General features: G+C 38.1%; 2 protein-coding genes across 2 annotated transcripts in view; one reads left to right on the top strand and one right to left on the bottom strand.

Annotated features, from left to right (window-relative positions):
• The window catches only part of rnf32 (ring finger protein 32), a 34,543-nt gene that overhangs the window by 1,993 nt on the left and 11,854 nt on the right, over positions 1-20,696 (bottom strand). The gene's annotated exons all lie outside the window — the stretch shown is intronic.
• Positions 1-20,696, top strand: part of lmbr1 (limb development membrane protein 1) — a 31,750-nt gene that overhangs the window by 7,839 nt on the left and 3,215 nt on the right. The window contains exons 6-16 of the mRNA XM_087789974.1: positions 7,537-7,663; positions 8,718-8,786; positions 8,864-8,928; positions 9,119-9,191; positions 13,551-13,640; positions 14,472-14,548; positions 14,959-15,036; positions 16,900-16,973; positions 17,251-17,341; positions 17,915-17,981; positions 20,483-20,644. Coding sequence (XP_087646100.1) covers positions 7,537-7,663; positions 8,718-8,786; positions 8,864-8,928; positions 9,119-9,191; positions 13,551-13,640; positions 14,472-14,548; positions 14,959-15,036; positions 16,900-16,973; positions 17,251-17,341; positions 17,915-17,981; positions 20,483-20,644 — 973 coding nt within the window. The remainder of the gene's footprint in view (positions 1-7,536; positions 7,664-8,717; positions 8,787-8,863; positions 8,929-9,118; positions 9,192-13,550; positions 13,641-14,471; positions 14,549-14,958; positions 15,037-16,899; positions 16,974-17,250; positions 17,342-17,914; positions 17,982-20,482; positions 20,645-20,696) is intronic.

Here is a 20,696-nt window from a genome sequence, read left to right as displayed (position 1 = left end):
AATAAATCATTTTCAAAACATCTGTAACTATAGTAAAAAAAAAAAAAACTACACCGTTTGTTTCAGCAACTGCTAAAAATAACAGATATTTAAAGATAAAATAAATAGCTCCTTACAATCTTGTTTAAAAAAAGTCATTTCACCTAATCATGTTTTATAAATCGAACATTCCCCCTGGTTATATTCCCAGGGGATGAGGGGAAAAGCTAATAAGAGCAAGAAAGGTTTGCTTAATCCTGCAGATTTTTATGTCTGCAGAACTGCTATTGATCAACGTTGTTCTCAAGACTGTTTCAAGTTTAGCTGCATGCTCGGGAACATACAGTAAACACATGAATTGTGTGAGTGCACGGGAAGGGGCGGAGGCGACACTCTGGTTCCCTTAAAAAGCGACGGGGCTGCAGAATAAATCACAGGCTGACAGCAAAGGAAGTGTAAAACACAGATCCACTTTTTTATCATGTGATATTTTCCCTCTTTTCAAATAAGCGCATTAGAGCACAATACCATACGTTTTTATGTGACATTTTAACCCTCTGGGCCAGCGTTGTGGCAGCGAGAGGTCCTTGTGACTGCGGAAATGAAGTGAATGATGAATTTCTCTACTAATGTTGTAAGTCAGCCTTTTCATGTGGCTGCATTTACGTTTGACGATGTACTAAAAGACGCCACCAGAATAAAGATTGAAATGTGGATGTTTTTTTTTTGTTTTTTTCTTCTTTTATAACGTGAACAGTTCAGTGCTTCACAGCTTCTGTCAGTTGAGTGATTAATAGTGAAACAAATTGTCCAAATTGTGGATGAATCTGAAAGAGTCTGGGTCTTGATGTCAGAGTGTTATGATCCAGCTTTATTTGCTGCTATAAAATGTCTCCCACTTAACTGCAGGGCTGTCCAACATTTGCTGAAGAGCCCTGTCGTTCTCATGTGCAGGTTTTTAGTTTCTAATTATGTTTTCGCAACCAATGTACTGATTTATTTAAGCCTAAATTTTCTAAATTTATAAGAATAAATCATTTTATACATACACATCATGTTTCGCTCAGATCTGTAGAGGCCTTTTGAAATGAATGTATATTAATTAACACATGTCAAGATAAAGGCCCCAGCCCAATTCAGGCACGCCAACTTATTTTATGTGGCCGGGGAGAGATTTCTATTCATTTAAATGATTTTTTTTTTTTATGCACCAAACACTTATTCCCATCCAATGTACATACAGTGTGTTCATAACATGCACACAGTGGCAACTAGCCCATAGAGTTCGCACCACCCTCCGACCGATTTGGCTGTTGTTTTTTTTCTTTATCTTTTTATATTTAATTGTTTATTATAATTTATCATTTTTATATTTGCATTGATATATGTTCTGATAATAATCTTTTTTGTGTCATCACTCGTTATATCCGCTCTATCTTTGGGTCGCTCTTTGAAAAGCCCATCAGTGACGTCACGTCTATGTAACTCTTACACGCCGCTAAAGTAATGAAAGTGTTGTATGTTTTCAAGGCGCTGGAAAAAGCGACCATGGTAGTTGCAATACACAATGGTAAACTTTCGCACCTCAATATCTCGGTTAGCTCACACACTTTTTGTTTTTTTTGCTTTGAGGATGTGGGGTTTTGCCGGTTCCGTCCCTGCTCTCAAAATTTTAATTTGACTATTTAAAAATCTCTTTCCTGGTGCAGAGGACAGGTTGTTAATAGTTTTCCTTTATTTTTAAATAATTTAGTTTATTTTGTATGATGTATGTTTGTATAATTAAAACATGTTTTTGAACTAGGAGCATAATAAACATTTATTATTCATTATTATCTGTCAAAGTGTTGGTTCTGCACATGTTATTAATATTATCTAAGTTTAATACAAGACTATTTTCGACTAATTCTTTTAATTGTATAGGCAGGAAATGTACTGGAAAAGAGCCCTCCCCTAGAATATTTTTCACCCACGTGACTGCATACACTGTGATATATTTTGTGGTTCCAGAAGCTGTTTTGTAACAAACAGAGATTTTGAGAAACCACAATTAAGTTGGAAACTTTCAAAAAGCAAAATAATTGATGCTGAAAGATGGGGAAGTGGATCAGCGAAGAGAAGGAAACATGTTTCTTGTGTTATGAGATGATTTGTGGACGATAAACAAAAGGAATAAAAAACGGCTGATATTATTCTTGTTAAAACCAGGCCAGTTACCTATGAATGCAAAAATGTGTGACTTGAACTTTAACATTTCACTCTTGCTGTGATTATGTTTTGCAAAGTTGAGTTATGAGAAGGGCATCAGGAGTATGATGTTGTATGTTTGTTTATCACCAATGAAATTCTAAAGTTAGAAATATTAATACTATAACTTTAAATATATATATATTATTTTTAACGAACCCCCTGTACAAACTAAGAGATCACTGATATTTCGATATGAACATAGGGGTGCAATCAAAAAATCAAAATATTTTTTTTTAAAAAGCTGCTGTTTGTAATGTTATTGCTTATATAAGCACATTATAAAAAATACAAACGAAAAAATGGTTGTATGCCTGTTAAGAGAATTGTTCCTTAACTTGTAATACAGTGTTGTTCAGTTTTTGTTTTAATTAAAAAAAGGGAGGAAAATCGTAACCAGCCTGTTTAAAATAAATCTACAAATTGGAGAAAGAATAACAAATAATGAACCACTTGTCTACTCCCTTAAGGGTTCTGCTTTTATTGAGATTACAAAATTAAGATTATAAAGATCATTAAATGTATTCTAAATTAATATGCTTAAATCTGACTCAAACCACCAACAAATACAATTGTGCTCACATATAAATACAATACAATATGTTTACGATCTCTTGGTCACTGCATTAATGTTGATAAACGTGGTGGTTAAACGTAGTTTCTATAATATAAATAGGCATGTAGTAATTTTCTATTGATCAAATGGCTCTATTTTAAAGTGTCTTTGAGTTTAACCCAGAGAACTGAAATGTGTTTGATCCTTAAAACGAGTTGAAACGAGTCTGACCCCCGGACTGACCCAGCGTAGGGCCAACAGGTTTCATCTGGTAGTTAAAGAAACTCCTCATCAATCTCATCCTAAGCCTTAACCCGCCGATGATGAGAAGTGTGTTTATTGTGGAGGGAGGGAAGGAGGAGGGAGGTGATACAGAGAAAACGTCTCGCCGAGCAAACCCGCGTGGTGTTACTAAGATACTCGTCTTTGTTTGTGCTCCACAATGGAGGCTCGGATATTTATTTCAAATCTCCTGCAAATGCAGACATTTTTCCCAGGCCTTCTTTCGGGCAGGGCCAGCCGAGAATATAAAGTGGTGTTTACATACCTTTTCTTTAAGGTCACAATGTCTCCCTAAAGCTGTCTGTTACAATGTTCGTTTCCATGGTAACATATTAGCTTTAGCAGGGAATTTAAAAACCATCAGGCAAGTTGCTCAGGTTTTTTTGTGACCCTCTCGCGGGTCAGTATATCCTAAATAAGTGATGATATCCAAAATTCCTTATTTAATTTGATTTTGGGACAGTTGTGAAATAACTAAAGGGAATCGGTATGCATCAAGTAGATTATTTTCAATTAAATAAAAATATTCTTTTTTCACATATCCAGCAGAGGGCGATCCAGTCGGTAAATAAGGATGTTAATGAGGAAACACAATTCATTATAGTGCTTCTTCATATAAGGAAAAAAACAATTTAGTACTATTAGAATCATGCAATTAACTAAGATCTACAAAACACATTTGTTTATTTAGATTAATGGATTCACTTTATTAATCCCTCTGGAGAGCTCCTTAGGGAAATTGGGAAATTTCAAAGTTCAAATTTGAGGAAATGGTAAAGCTATAACAAATATGTTATATAAATTATATTATATATAAATATATAAAATTTGTTTATTTTGGGTTCATTAGAAACTGAACATCCCAAAAAATCCTAAACATAAATCTTGACCATATAAAAGACATTACTTATAATAAACTATAATACTGTAATACTATATATATATATATATATATATATATATATATATATATATATATACTTATATTGCTTGTTTCTGTTAACAATGTCAATACAAAACTACTTTATGGTTGAAAATGTTAATTTGCAGCCCAAAAATGTCTTTATAAATTAACCACTAGCTTAATAATTGTATTTTATTAAAGTTTGTATTACTGGTTGTATATGGCCTTAAACTCACCTTTGGAGGCAAGCACTTTCTGATATACCTGTTTTTACAGGTAAATAAAAAATGACATTTAACTATATAGTTTAAAATTGCTTGGTTTGATCCATTAATTGTATGTGATATATATAAAGAATTTTCGCAATATTCTCTGTCGAACCTTTCACTCAGACACATCAGAATAGGAGTTTCTTTTTTTTCTAGCCATGCACCGACTGCCCCTTCCAACCCCCCTGAGTCTGAACTATACGACGTGATAGCAATCATTTTCCTTGCTCTCGCCTCTTTCAGACTTTAATAACAAGTCTTATTAAGACTCCTTAGAAGTTCATACTCCAGCTTTACAGGTTAGTATCCCTCTCTTCTGCTTTTTGTCTTTGACACGGTGCTGAGGCAGACTGCTAGAAGGATTCGCTAATAAGGTCTCAGGGCATCTGGCATGTCTTAACCAAGGAGTCCTTTTTGCTGGGGAACACAAAAAAAGGAAGCATGCCCCTCCCGCACTTACACTCTTGGCCTTAGTTCCACACGCCAATGACAGTGAGCAGAAGGATTGTCGGCAGGATGATCTCTGCTACCGCCTGCTGACCTGTTGAGGATTAATGTCGGCGACGTGGAAGCTCTTGCAGCACCTAACTCACTTCCTTTGTCTGATATGGTCTGACTCCCACCATCTTCTATAGCGCCCCCCTCCCTAAAAATCCAACATCATTATCATAACTCTCTGCCCCATTATTCTGTCATGGTGGTGTTTCGCTTCCGAATTTCAGATGGGGTCAGATTGTTCTCAAGTTTAGTTGTACACTCCCAGAGGTGAAGGATGCATTAATGATAGATTTGGAGATGTACTTTTTTTATATTGTGTGCAAACATGAACTGTTCACTTTTCATTGGTCATCGCTGCACTTTCTTGGAAGTCTTTCCGTCTTGGCCGAGCACTTCTGCAGTGATCAAGCACCTCGCTCCATGTCGGTGTGAGGATCCGGGGATGCTGAATATTTCAGAGCTGCTATATTTAGAGCCAACTACACATTTAGAATGGTAAGAATAGAAACTTTCAGCGGGTGCTCTGGATGCCATTGCAGTTCTTTATTTTACCAGTTGACAGATTTATTTTGATCAGTGATGAAGCCCTAGTTTGCTTTGACTATTTATAAACTGCGATCCAAAAGAATTCAACTTTGTAGTAGACAACAAATCACGCTTGTTCCTGAACTGGTAAGTGTACTTATTTGCAGATGGATTAATCAATATACATGCAGATTCACATTGTCTTGTCCTCTTAAATAACAACAGTGTGGATCATTCTTTTGTTGGGGGATGATGGAAGTGGAGGTGACAAGCGTTGCCTTTGCCCTAAATGATCTGAATGGGTAATGATTTGAGCCTTATGAATGATTGAGAGAAGTATCTGAGGGGAATACACCTTCAGCCGGCATGGGCAGCTTGTTAAGGTGGACCGGTTTGCTTGATTGGACGCATGACCTGCCTGCGGGTTCTTCTTGTCCTGATGCATCCTTAAGAGAGTGCATGTGGGACAAGGCTCAAATCCCTGAAAGCATTCCTCTCTCACCTCTATTACATCCGGGGGCTAAGAGGCGCTCATACATGGACTCCTCTTCTCCACCGATGTCTCCTTCTGTTGCTCTTCCTTTTTTTCTTGTGTCACTATCCACATATGGTCTTTGTTCGTCATTCTTGAGACCGTTTCCGGTCCAGGTGGACTCACAAAGACTGAAAGAGAGGTTGATGCATAAAACGACAGTAGCTCGGTTTGTGGCATGGTTAAAGATCAAGAACAGTTTTTATTGGTTGTAATATTTTCATTAGTATTTCATGAGTAGTAGTTTGTATTTCACATCACCAGATTAAAAATCTAAATTAAGTCCTGGACTATGACTCGAGTTGAGAGACTGTAATGTGTACTTTAGCCACATTGAGGCACTCAAGACCCTACAGTGACCATCCTGTTGTCTTCACTCATTCCTGTCAAGGGTTTCCGATACTTAAAAGTATAAATTGGCATTAAGAATTGTCAAAAACGTCTTATAAATGCAAGGTCACAGTAAATAAGATTTGTTTTGTTTTTTAGTTACAAAATACCTGATAGATTTATTTATTAAAAAAATAACAGATTGACCCGGAAAAATGGAACTAAAAGAAAGCGGTTCCATCTGGGACTCACAAAGCAAATGCACGTCACAGTTCTACTTCAACATGGTTCATGTTTCAACATCCCATGTTGAAAATTCAATGAGAATATGTTTACAAACCATCATTTTTCTTTATGGTTCAACGCAGTTCCAGGCAACATATACGAAGCACGTTCTACCTATATGCATGAAATCTTTCTAAATAGTACTTGCATCGGACATTGATTACATTTTTTTTTTTTGGGTTGAATGTTTAATTAAATAAAATAAATGTAATTGTTTTTAGAAAGAGAGGCTGGAATTTAATTTTCCAGATGATGTGATCATCAATGCTTCTCAAATTATTAAGAGAAAATGTCACTAATGATCCTTCAAAAACAAACCAGATAAAAAAGCGATTAAATTAGGTGATAACCATTTGCCTCGGTCAGATATGAAAGAGGTTGTTTAACAGACGAGGAACATTCAAAGAGAGTCCCCCCTTCATCTACCTGTTGGCAAATACTGAACAGCAACCACAGAGCTATTATGTTAGTTGGTAACAAATTGCTCATATGCACCCAATTTAAGCCGCAGAGAAGCCTTGTTATCCCAGGCCTGGCAGCTTAGCCGTGTGTGTGTATAAGAATATCTATCCATCTTTGGCTGTAGACAGCTCGGCTCTCCAGCAGGGGGGAAATGGAAACTGTGTGAACAGGTAGAGGAGAACTTTATTAACCACTCAGCGGTTTGTGACCCGGAAAACCCAAATTACCCCAAAACCCTCTGGTCTGCGCGGCCCAGAACACAGCGGCGCTCATGGTGCTGTTAATCGTGCCCAGATGTGGGGCCTGCTCTTGATCGCAGACAGTAGCTGACCAGCCATGTAGCACCCCGCCCCTCTTTTCTCTTTTTCATTTCACTGCTGTCACTGCCAGTCCCGGCTGGAGCAGCTTTATAGACCACAATCTGTGCGTATAAAACACAGGGATATAAGTGGGAGCGTTTATGTTATGTTTGTGTGCTGTGAAGGAAAATGATGGTGTTTATTATGAGCTATGGGGGAGAGGGTGATGGAGGAAGGGCTTAAAAAGGGATGACTGGTAACAGAGTTTTTGATTATTTAAACTGAGATATGGAAGTTAAATGTATACAAATATGCTTATTATAAGTTATACACTATTTCACAAATGAGTTCTATTCTCTTTATTTCAGGGCATAAGGGCACGTGTACTGGAGACGTTTGTGATGCTCTTCCTTCTGGCTCTGCTCATTCTGGGAATAGTGTGGGTGGCGTCAGCGCTTATTGACAATGATGCAGCCAGTATGGAATCACTTTATGGTATGTTTTTTCATTGTTCTCAAATGTTTAAATGATAACTCTTGTTTCAGGCAACTAGGACAGATTTGAAGCCAATCCAAACCTTATTATATAATATGCATTAAAACAAAATCCACCAGTGCCATCTCAACGGAATGACTTTAATATTCTATATTCTCCGTCACTCCCCAACCTGAGTTTAAACTGGCAAATTTAAATCAATCTTGACAGGATAAGCCACAGCTCTGTCCTTTCAGCCTCTCATCCTTTTAACTTCCCATTGAAGAGAACTCTGGAAGTAATTTGTTTGGAACTTGTAAAGAAGTCAAAAAATTATCTATTGGTCAGATTCCTGGTGCATGGTTTTCTGTGGGTGATTTAAATAATACTTTAAATTCAGTTTTACATTTAAAAAGTGTTCCTTCGACAGTTTTGTTCAGACAGTGCCATATTGATTAAAAAATGTATACTTCTTAAACTTGTTGAACATTAAGATTCAAATCTCATAGGTCAGATATAACATCACTGCTAAAGAAGGAAAGCCAAAAATATACAGTAACACAACTTAAACATTGCCAAGGAAATTCAGACACCTATATAAGCTCTACACAACTGGTAATATGGTGTAACCACAAATACACTAGAGAAAGCACTTATTGGAGAGTGACTTGAAAGGTGTGATCTACATTTACACTCACTGTCAGGGAAGTTGAGTTGTAATAATAGGCGAAATAGACAACGAGACTAAATTTAGTTATAGCCCATGTTGAATGAGTTACGTGTTATTAAAAGCTATAAAAAGTCTAAAACCAGGTTGGGATTGCAGCAAAATGAGTACTAAAAACATTGTCTTAAAACTCCTGCATCAACACTTTAAAGAGGTATTAAATTCAATACAAGGTGAAGCTTCTGTCCTTGTTGAGATTTTTACAGTGACAGCAAGAACACGAGGTCCATTCTGAAGAAAAGTTACTCATACATATTCACATTTCTGTGTTATATAACCCAACAAAGTTGCTTTGCGAATGTTAACAAGGTTGTCCTTGTCTACATTGTGAAATCATTTTGCCTGCAGACCTCTGGGAATTCTACCTTCCGTATCTCTACTCCTGTATATCCCTGATGGGTGGACTGCTTTTACTCAGTAAGCGTTTAAAATGGTCTTCAGTTTCTATAGACTTGTAATAAGATTTATACATTTCTTTTGTTTTTTTTAAACAGTGTGCACCCCTGTGGGATTGTCAAGGATGTTCACTGTCATGGGCCAGTTACTGGTCAAACCAACGGTAAGAGTAATCAAGTTGTGAGCTGTTGATTTGTGTCCAAATGTCTTCATTTATGCTTCCATGAAAATGTCATCAGGTGTTTGCCTATAAGCATCAGCATCTCCTCCCCGTATCTGCCATCTTTCTAGTCCCACTTTGGGCCTAATTATAAAGCATTTCATCTCTTCATCTCCTCTTCCTCCTCCTTCAGATCCTGGAGGACCTGGATGAGCAGATTTACTGCATCCATTTGCAAGAGGAAGCCCTTCAGAGGAGATTAAATGGTATGTCTGTGGGAGATGTGTTGGCACCTTATAAAGGAGCGTTGACTGGCCTATTGGGTGTGATAGAGCATGACACGCTGGATCAATTAGCGGAGAGATTTCTTTCTAGTTTAACTTTACACGCATACACTCGGACACACTGGCTCTTCCCCAACACTGTTCCACCTTTGTAACCCACTAAGCAGCATAGCGGGCGGCCAGACAGACACAATATTTCATATACGGGAGTTTTTGTGGCCAGGAATAGATGTCTGTAATGAGATGGAAATTGAATCTTTTCAAGATCTTCCTGGCTTTGTATTACACACATTACAAATCTGGCTCATAGCATAAAATCCCCAGCAAAGGTCAATTTTAATAGTCATTTGGAAAAAAGGAGCGAGAGACTTTGAGAAGAGGAATCCAATATTTTGAAACTAACTAGTTTTTAACTCTGTTTATTTATAGAAATGCATTAAAAATCTGTCATTGGCATTGGTGTAACCTGGATTTGCCTGTGATGTTTGAATACCTTTTAAGACACTGTATATTTTGAAAGTACAGGAAGTTCTTGGGAGAACTTCCAAGATGAACTTTTAAATGAACTCAAGCACCTAACCAAGTATACAGATGCAAATACATGCAGAGTGATTTTCTTTTCAAACCAGGGAGGTAGCAGATATCTCCCCTTGATAGTGTTTGTTTTCAAATGCTTTGCTTGCTGCCTTCATAGAATGCCACCTCAACATCTGGTTCTTCATCCTCACTCCTTTGAACTAGTTCAACCAGTAATTGTTAATCAGTCTCTTATCATTTTTGGTAGTTTTGATCTTTTTAAATCTCTATGAAGCAACAGAAAAGTTGTATGTTTTGACTACTTCTGATCTCACCTTTTGACATTGAATTATTATAAGCGGTGTAACTAAACAATTCATTTTGTTTTTTGACGCATTTTTGTTTACACTTGACCCGAAGCTGACACAAAAAAGTAGGAAGCAGAAAAAAAAAAAATCTTAAATTCAATTCTAATTTATTTTTTATGTAAAAGGATAAATATAAATAATATATATAAATATAAAATAAGAGAGCGTTTTTTTTAATTTATTAGAGTATAAAGTGTAATTTTTTAAAACATTGTATGAAAGTATGAAACGAAGTTTACATTTTTTAAAATAAAAATATTATTTGTATTATCAAATTCAATCAGATGCTATACATTATTTCTGCAGCTGCCAATAATTGTTGTCACATCTACCCTACTGGCTAACTATGACCTCATCTAGTAAGCATTTCATTCCATTTATTTTGTACTTGCCAACGTGAAATTTAGTGCAGATATTTATTCTAACTGACCCCTCCCTTTCACACCTTCATCTAAATATTTAAAAATCATGTTTCTATTTAATTATTTAATATTTATATTAGGCTGAATCTATGACATCCCTCTGTGGGATCCATAAAACAAGAGGAGAAAGCGAGAAAATGTATTGGAATCTTTTTGTTAAATAATAATTTAAAGAAAACTACACTGACTAGTAATGATGATGTAAAGATGGTATATAATTTGGACTGTGCATGCACAATACACACAATGTAAATTTGCAATAGGACACATTAAAGTGATCGAAAAAAGGCCTTTTCTGTCAAAATTCATATATTCATCAGGTAATGGGGCCTTATAGAAATGTTATTACCAATACAACAGTAACTAGATAAATGTTTTTACAAATGCTGTATGGACCGTTACAGGGCCTCAACCTAGAGGTCGAGGAACACTGCTTGGGGTGGGAGGATAAAATAATTGTTTCAATTTTTTAAATAAAAAATGTGACAAAAAAACAAACATGTTAATTCTAATCAACAGCAACGCAATCTCGTGCTCATTCATTGTGGCAGAAACTTTAAGGTATTAAGAAATACTGCTCTTCTTGTTGGTATTTCTGTGCCTCACTGAAAATCCAGACATCATGGCGGTTCAGGCACAGTTCACAGGATGAACTAAGCAATGAGCCAGCTCTCTGTAGGTCTGCTGTGTCCTAACCTCTGTTTGTGTTTTTAGATTTGGATGGTTGTTACATCAGTGATTCAACTACTGTTTGTGTTTATGGGTTTAGTCTTTGTTTAGTCTTGTAGTCTTTCATGCCACTTTCTACTTTTAATGACATTGTTTAATGTTGGAGGTCAAAGCGTTGCAGTTTAAATCATGTAATTGGCCGTGTGCGACTCATTTAACTGTCATGGGATTTACTTTGGAGAGGGGACACTTTTGAGACAGGTCTAGGCAACGTGTGTCAACACATCGTAGATATACCTTCACAAAGCTGTTTTATATTCATTCAAATGTAGATTGTTGTACTCGTTGCAATGACATAAAAGGACTTGGACTTGGAATTAAGATGAGTTTGTATAATGGCAATGGCTCTGTTATCAACAACTTCTTGGTTATGATCTGGTAGTGCAGGAAAGTGAAATTTAAAGTGAATTTAATTGAAGTGAAATTTAAACTAAATTTAAGTTAAGTTTAAAAGAGGTTAACATTTCATTTTATTTTAAGAGAAAAAAACATCAGTATGTTAGACAGATGTCATTGCAATATTGTTGTCAGGATGAATGGTCCGTTAAATGCAGCAAAGGTGTAAAATACATAGAAGCTTGTCTGCTATATTCATACACTGCAGCAGTGGCAATGTGACACTGTGCCCTGTCAAGCCCCTGATCTGCTGATAAGTGAGCAACAGTGCGCCTGTCCAGATGCTATGCGGCACAATGACCTTGCCAGTGCCTCTGTTGTCTCAGCATGGTGTTTAGCATATTTGTGGGTGACGTAATTTTTTGACTGTGCTGAAGGTTGGAGAGGATACGATGAATTACTCTGGGCCTCCCTACTTGCCAGCAGCCTCACTCAGCATCTCTACCTTGCTGTAATTCAGTCTGTGACTTGATGTTGCCAGCAGCAGGCAAAGTGAGATATATTTAACTTCAGTCTGCATGATGTCACTGTAGATACTGCAGATGAATCTCAAGATTTTTTTTCTTCACATACTCGAGAGACGTAATGATGTAGTTCTTTTGTTAGGCTGCATCCTTTTCATCTTTTCTTACTTTTCAACCATGGGTTTGATCCACGATTTCCTTGTCCTGGTTGACAGATAAGACCTTGTTCGGATGTGTTATGCACAAAGATGATGGATTGGTTCATAGATGGCTGAGCAGGTTTTTCTTCCCTAAGGTGGAATACTCTGTAGTTCAACTGTGGTGTAAAAGAGCACTTGAACTGTCCATGACATTTCCTGTTGTGTTGTGACTGTTTGCTTGAAGGGTTTAAACTTTCCCCGCCTTAGATCCTGGGACAGGTAGCAGCGAGGGCACAGACTGTTGGGTCTTTCTCGACTGTGTATCGGCCTTATTTTCCTTGATAAACCATCCAGACAGGGCGTGTCATAACAACAGCATTGAGAAAATTGTTTGATCAAAGTGATTGGTCCTTCACTTCTGCAGTAAAGATGAAAGATGGTATTTTTATTGCATGCTGGTAATGGTGCAACACGGAACTAATTGGTTTGATTTGCCAAACACCCCAGGGGATGCAAATGGATACTCTCCCACTTTTCACAGTGAGGGCCGTCAATGCTAGCGCCGTACGCTGGAAAACAGATAAATTAGCCTGAGATGAGCCTTGCGGCTTTCCTGGAGAATCCCTTACTGTGTTCCTCGCTCCAAACTACTAGTCGTGTCATGTGCTCGACGTCTACAGACGGATCCCTTTTTTTTCATGCTCTGACTGACTTGATTCTGGGGTCACGCTGTAATGAAGGTTTATGTTTAAGGCACATCACAAAATGTTTAAAAACTATTTAAAAAAGCCAAACTTTTAAGTAAAATATGGGTTCGTGAAACTATTTAATAATTATATAGAATATGCTTTATATAAATGCTATATATAAATGCTTTTTAATGTTTTACCAACGGATATGGGGTCGCATTTATTGATGGCACACAGGTAAACTTTATTCAGTCTTGCCATGTAATTCATTGTACAGGGGTCACTAACCTGGTGCCAGACACCAAAGGAGTAGCTCTTTAGCCTATTTTTCATACAATAACCGTCTTATCTTTGATTTTGTGTTTCCTTTCTTGTTGCCCCATTGGTAATTATTAGTAAATCAATAATATGATTAGTGTATTGGAGGAATATCATTTATCATCCACAATAATATTTAAAGAAATTATTTCAAAAGTGTGTTACAAACTGATGGGAGCTCTTCTGGTCATATGGTGAGGTTGGGGTGTTTCACAGATGCAAATAGGTTAGTGACCCGTGTTTGAGATGTATCATTTGCACAACTTAATCCCCCTCATTTAACATTTTTCTGTCAACAGGATCTTCTATCCTCACATATAAACGAGGAAGCTTCAACCACCACGTTAACAAAGAATTGGAGAATATTAAAAATCAGAGAAACAAGTTGGGTAAGTATTTGTCTGGGTTGATTGCGAAAGAAAACTTTTTTAAACATTTTGCTGACTGGCAATTGCTTTCTTGGTTTTGGACTGTTACCAAAACTGCCAGATAATTTTCTATTCAGTTAAGATATTATAAATGAAGCCCAGAGACTTGTTGGTGGCAAGGTGGGGATAGAGCAGGGGGGGTAAGCTCAAAGGCACTTAGGATATTGAACAAGATGCAAACTTTATATTGTAGCCAGCCTTTTAGTGATGTCATTAATTTAGAAGGATGGTGAATATAAAGTGCACTTGGCAAACTTCTCTGGCTGGCAAGGTGGGTGCACTTTGAGAAAAGTAGAACCAACAAGCTTTGAAATGGAGGAACATAAGGTAGTCAAATACACATTTTAGGGGGCACAGACTTTGAAAAGACTTTCAGTTGAAGCGTAAGTAGCCGAAAACGACGCAAAGTTCAAATATTTTATCTACTTCAGTCGTTTATAGAAAACTTGAATCAAATGATGAGTAAATGATTCAAATATGGACGTGTTTTAACTATTAGATCCAAATGATATGGAGATGGAAACACTTTTCATTCTGGCATGAATGTTGAAATAAGTTTATCAATGTGACAGGTCCATAAATGGCCACTGAAGACCAGCAAGAAACAGAACCCAATTATTCTTTTCAATCAGAACTGTATTGTCTGCAAAGTTTCCAGCTGAACCTGCCAAACACATACATCGATCAATACTTAATATCATTTTGTGTTTAATAATGGGATAAAAAATGTAGTACTGATTCTACAACGCAGTCAGCTTTTGTACACATGACTAAACTCTCATTTCCTTTTAGAGAGAAGAAAGAAAGCGTCAGGTTGGGAGAAGAACTTGTTGTATCCCATAGTGATGCTGATCCTGCTCGCAGGAACGGTAGGCGACCTATCATTAAGTCCAAGTTGTTTACTTATGGCACGCACAGCCTGCCACAGGCCTCTGAGAGACGCACACCTAAAACACCCTTTTTCGAACATTTTCACACAGTCTGGGTGTGGAAGCCCTTTTTTGCGTAATAGCTGTTTAAGGAAATCCTTAATATCCACCTAAAACGGCTGATTTTCAACAGATTATAGTGTTTGAAACGGTTTAACTGTCTGATGATAATGATGGCACGTGTATCCTGGTTGTTTTATGTTTGGAAGAGCTTAAAGTTGATCATGAGAGAATCATCCGACTTCCTAAAGTTTAATTATATTTAGGCGCCTGATACTTTGTGTATGAAGTCATTCTCCATATGGTTATATTTGGTGTTGGCTAATCTTCTTCTTCCTCTCCGTCTGCAGACTATTTCAGTTTTTATGGTTGCGTTGAACATACTCTGCCTTTTAGTGGATGAGACTGCCATGCCCAAGGGATCAACGGTAAGCCTATATTTTTTACCCTCCATAGATAAACATAGACGCACATCTAGAGTGAACACCGTAGAAGTCACCTCACTATCAGCTCTGCTGTGTTCCTGGTGGCAAGATAAATGAAATTCCAGATATGCTCAGGTGCACTCTGAAAGAAAGGACCTGTACAGATGTTAATCGGACCTCAATTCTGAGCTCCTGTGTTGTTTTGAAAGCTCATTGAAAGTCATTTCACAGCACTGTGCACATTCAATGAACTAGCTACGTGTCTCAAGTCCAGAGTGACGGAATTAGTTGCTTTTTCTCCTCCTCTTCCGAGGCAGACTTGGAGTGGAACGGCTCTTACAGATTCTCATCTCTTTCCAACGTGCAATGTGTTTTAAGCTCTCCTTATCCTACGCTCATCTGCACCGGCAGAGGTGTGTGTTTAATGTGTGTATGCACATTTGTGGTTGCATTCTTGTCTGAGTAGGGGAAACAAGATGTATCCTATTTCTCCCTCATTTCACATCTTGCGGGCAACTGACAGAGCTGCCCTCAACATTCCAATTATTTGATTGAGGAGAGTTGTTTTTCTTTGGCGTGATGCATCACAGAAAATCCCCCAAATTAGACTTTGTCATCATGCTCAAAGCTGGCCCGCCAGTGTGACCCCACTCAATAGTTTATGCATTTGTTCTGCTGGATCAGTGCCACACCTCCGATCAAATACTTTTATTAGAGATGAGGGTCAGAGCCAGGGATACGACATGATCTTTTCCCTGGATGAAAATCAATACCCATATTATATCAACCATATATCACCTCTCCTCTACGGTTGGACGGCTTATATCTGTGTAGAAATTCCCTTGCCATATCCCGAAAGGTGATGAGGAACAGGGGAATACAATTATATAGAGGAGCAGGTTGGTGGTGTGCTTGAGGTTTGGGGTAGGTAATGTCAGAGCAGATATATTCAGACTGTGGGAAAGTCAAATGAGGCCCCAAAGCAGTGATTGTTATGGGGTGAGAACACAATAGAATTGCCCTGTCAATGTTTGTCTTCCCCTCCAGCTCAGCATCCCTTCATAGTGCTTTACATACCAAGCGCTTTCCACTCCTCTCTCCAGAAGAGGGGGTGGATATAGATGAGAATCAGAGTGATCTCGATGACAAAATAGGTGGAGGAAGATGAGAGTGAATGTTTAGAGGAGAAAGGAGCAGACTGCAGCTTCTTTCAAACAGTCTTGTGTTTTACAACTTGATTAACAACCACTAATAGAGACCAATAAAACCCACGCTAGGCGCCACACTTGACACAAGGTTTTCAGGAAATTAACAATAAGCCATGAAAGGACTCAAATCAAATCTGTGTGCGTCTCTGGACACGCATAATTACATAATCACTTCTTAATTCCCATCACACAGAGACCCTGACCTCCTAATGCATTATTTCCCTGTCCGTTTCCATCTTTGCCCTGCTAGTAACAAGCAGGAAAAGTAGTCTTTCCACCAAACCATGTTAATTATGTATCTCACAGTCTGCAGATCTTGATATCAAAATGTCAAATCACATTGTTGCTGAAGCTGAATGGGCAAACATCATAAATACTCGTAGTTACTAATAGTTTGAGGCTCTCGTTTTTAAATCAAATAATAAAAATTGTTTCATCATCACTCAATGAAATATAAACTCCAAACAATGGCCAAGAAGATGACCTGCAACATTAATTTAACCATACCAATCCTCCCTTTGTGTCAAGCAAAGGAAGAAGGTTTGCAAAATGGTGTTAATAGTTTGAGTGATTCTTGCAAACCTCACAGAACACGCATGAATTTTTTTTTCCAGTTGCTTTGACCAAATTTGGTGAAATTTCTTTTTGTCTTTTTCAGGACAGAGGAATAGGCAACACATCTCTGTCCACGTTTGGGGTGGCTCAGGCGGCACTGGAGATCATCCTCATGTTGTATCCTTTCACTAACTCCCCCTTCACCCCTCCCCTCACACAGGTCCTATTCTTTGGCTTGAGTAGCATGCTCCATGGCCAAGAGCAACATTGTCCTGACATTTTTGTTTGCCAAGGACATTGTTTACCCAGACACCTTCCGGAAGACATGCTCTGCTTTTTCGTCACCTTTTATCAAAGCTGAAAAGGTGGAGTTTTGGAACACTTTTGTTGAAAACTCAATGAAGCTGATTTGCTACCAGCAGTGTTGTTAGTCCTTGACTGATTTGCTGAACAGCTATTTGATGGTCTCCTCTGTCGTTGGCTTCTATAGTCTTCGAGTCTTTGAGGGACTCACTCCCAGGAAGGACGATACAACCATGACGACGGTAAAGCTGGGCATGAAGTAGAAGGGAGGGGTGGTGGAGGCAATGGTGCTGACAGTTTCCCTAAGAAGCTGACGAGTTTTACTTCCCGACTTCCTTCTTCTTACAACAAAATCCCAACTGCTCACTGATGTTTCCCGTGCAGGGGAGTCGGGGGCTCTGAATGGCTTTAGTTGATCAGTCCAATATTTGTTTGTGGCAAACACTGACAAAGTGCAAGCTCTTTTCTTGTACATCAGAGGCAGGCTGGGTTTTTCTTTTTCTCTGGGAGGGGGGAACTTGGAGGATGTGTGTTTTGTATGGTCTATAGTGGCACCTATTCATTTGTTAATGAGGTTTGTAGTGGTGAGGCTTGTTAACTAGCAATGACGCTCCGGTCCAAGTACAATACAGAACCTGGTAATGAGCAACTTCAGAGGTGCCAACTGTACAATATGTGGAACCAATTTAACATCAAGTGCTGAATGTGTGCGTGTGTGTTTGCCCACAGTGCATACATTACTAGTTTTGTCTCTCCATGTAGTTTTTTTTTCCAAAATCCAAACACTAATGAGAAATGTGTTCCATTACATATAGATAATTGGATGCTGTGTGTCCATATTGGTCCTGAGCTCAGCCCTGCCAGTGATGTCTAGAACGCTAGGTGAGTACATGACAAAAATACATTTTATTTCAGTCCTGATATGTGACACCACTGAAGCTTTATTGTTGTATCACACTCAAAAGAGCCTTCCTTATATAGCGGACATACATTGTACATGCATGATGTCATTTTAAATTTACTGCGTTATCTTGATCAATCTCAATAAACCCAATTCATGTAACTTTGGTCTGAGCTGTTAGAAGGGAGCAAAGGAAAATGAGTAAAAACATCACAAAGGCACTAATAAATACGCCGAGAGCCAAGAACAGCTGTTCAAATAGCACAACAGTGATGTGTGTTGTGTGTGTTGTTGGTGGGAGACCAACAGAGTGGAGGATTGGGCTGGCGTGCATATACACTGACTCATCTAAAGCTTTAAAAAATATCAACAGGTTCTGCTTTGTGGCGCTGAAAAGATGAAAAGGAATACATGTAAGAGAAAAGGCTTCCTGCAGAATGAGCGGGGAGTTGAGTGAGACGTAGAGACTAGGAAGTGTTTTGTGGGTTTTGTATGATGTCAGGTGGTTTTGTGAATGTACGATAACTGCAGTGTGGGAAATATTTACTTTATCAGCAGCGTCATACAACTCACACCCCAGGAGCTCGAGTAGTCTTTTTTTTTTTAAGGATAGGGTTAGTAAACTAGAATATTGATAAACTGGTGTAATTCTAGCTTAAGGTGTAGGATGGCAGTAGACAGAGGTACCACAAAGCCTAGAAGAGTGTAATAATGTATCTGCTTTACATCATGGTCTTGATGTTTTATTTATGGTAAAATACATTGAACTGTTATTGTAATATGAATATATATGTTATCATATAATTAACATTTAAGTAGTATTTGACTTCTGCTGGACATGACTAGGATTGAAAGTTACTAGTTCTCCATATGCTCATTTTGTCATCTGACATTTAAATGTGACTAACATCTACAGTCACAATTAAGTTGTTTCCATATTAGGTCAATTTGGATTTTGTGTTAAGAATTTATAGAATAAAAGTAAGACCATGGGACTTCTCTGACTGCTTTAAGTGATTATGACGACTAGCCAGTATTAGGCTGAGCCTGCTGTTATCTTGTTCTTGTGACAGCTCAAATGCACCAGTGTGCCCTCTAGATAGATTTTCTGAAATTACCAAGGCCGGATCAAAACCTCTGGCAATATAAATTAAATTAGTCAGACCACAGTGGGAGACAGAATCGACTGGGGTCTCTGTAGTCTGCCCACTGGTCTCTTTAGAAGCAATTCTGTTAAAGGACCTGGATGTGTGCTAACTGCCCGCTGTGGCCATAAATATATCTCTCCAGACAGCACATTGATTGCCTCAACTAATTGACGACAAAGGTTGTGGAGCTGGTACACCAGTCCAACACAACTGCACACCAGAGCTGTTCCACAGTGAATCATTTCTCTGTTTTTTATCGATTCAGTGTTTTGCTAAATTGTTGACTGGTTATCATAAATGTCATTGACCCCGTCGTATGTAATGTTTACTAAGTATATAAACATTTGTACACCAGGTTACATATGATAGTAAAGTGCCCACATTTTTGATGAGGGGTCACATTTAATGGAGTAAAAATGAGCGAGGACCACATTCAAACATCATACGAGATGAGTTAACTTTTGCAGAAAATGCATCAAAATATAAAAGGTCCTGATCACAACACCAGTGGCTTTGGACTACCATGGAGTTGGTTTCTACAAGCAAGAGAGGTCATCAAATAATTGTTAAAAATTCAACGCTTAAAGGGCAACTAATGTGAAAGTCAAACTCTGCTGACTCCTATGTTTCAAATGTTGAAGTCTTCCTCTCGAAGATGCAGTCCCTCGTCACGACCATGTTTTCAAGCTATTACTTTATAAAGTTCTCCCTGTATAAAATCTCAGTGAAAGAGAGGTTATGAGAGCGGACTCTATAAGGACAAAATAATGGCTTCACTCCTCCTCCAGCCAACTGTAATCATGCCCCAGTTTGTTTACCTCCAAGGAACTTGTTGTATAGAGATTTCCGGGATGTATGACGCACGGTGACAAACCTTGATGCTTGACCAATCACAGCCGAGTGGGTGTGGTTATGGTAAACTAAATTTTATCTCCTCAGTAGGCGGGGCTTAATCACATTTTCCAATGTAAATAATTCAATGAAAAAAGAGTTTTGTACAAACGGACACATACTGATAATGCAATAGAGGTTCAAGATCTATTTAAGATGCATCAACACATTAGTTGTCGTTAACTTGATTAAAAGTTAGATCAAGCAACCATAGATAAGATATAAAAATAGACTAAAACACAGTAAATGTACAGTTTATATTCTCTTAAATGTAGTATGGCTCAAGCCATTAAGAAGTGTGCGAGGAGAAGGTTGGTTCTACATTTCCTGTTCAATTGGTTGATCTCTTGAAAATGCTTTGTCTAATCCTAATTCACAGATGTTTTAACTGTGGAAGTTTCAGCTCGACTGATGATACTAATCTGACTGATTTTCCTTCACAGGTATCACAAGGTTTGATTTGCTGGGAGATTTTGGGAGATTCAATTGGCTTGGAAACTTCTACATCGTCCTCTCATACAACCTGCTCTTTGCTGTCGTAACAACTCTTTGTCTTGTGAGGAAATTCACCTCAGCAGTGCGGGAGGAGCTCCTCAAGGCTCTGGGTAAATGTGTTCAATGTTTCTGCACAATTATTGTAAATATTGAATATACAGA

The sequence above is a fragment of the Callionymus lyra genome, chromosome 4 (genome assembly GCF_982586985.1).
Source record: "Callionymus lyra chromosome 4, fCalLyr1.hap1.1, whole genome shotgun sequence".
Lineage (NCBI taxonomy): Eukaryota > Metazoa > Chordata > Actinopteri > Syngnathiformes > Callionymidae > Callionymus > Callionymus lyra.
This window is presented reverse-complemented; position numbering and strand designations above follow the sequence as displayed.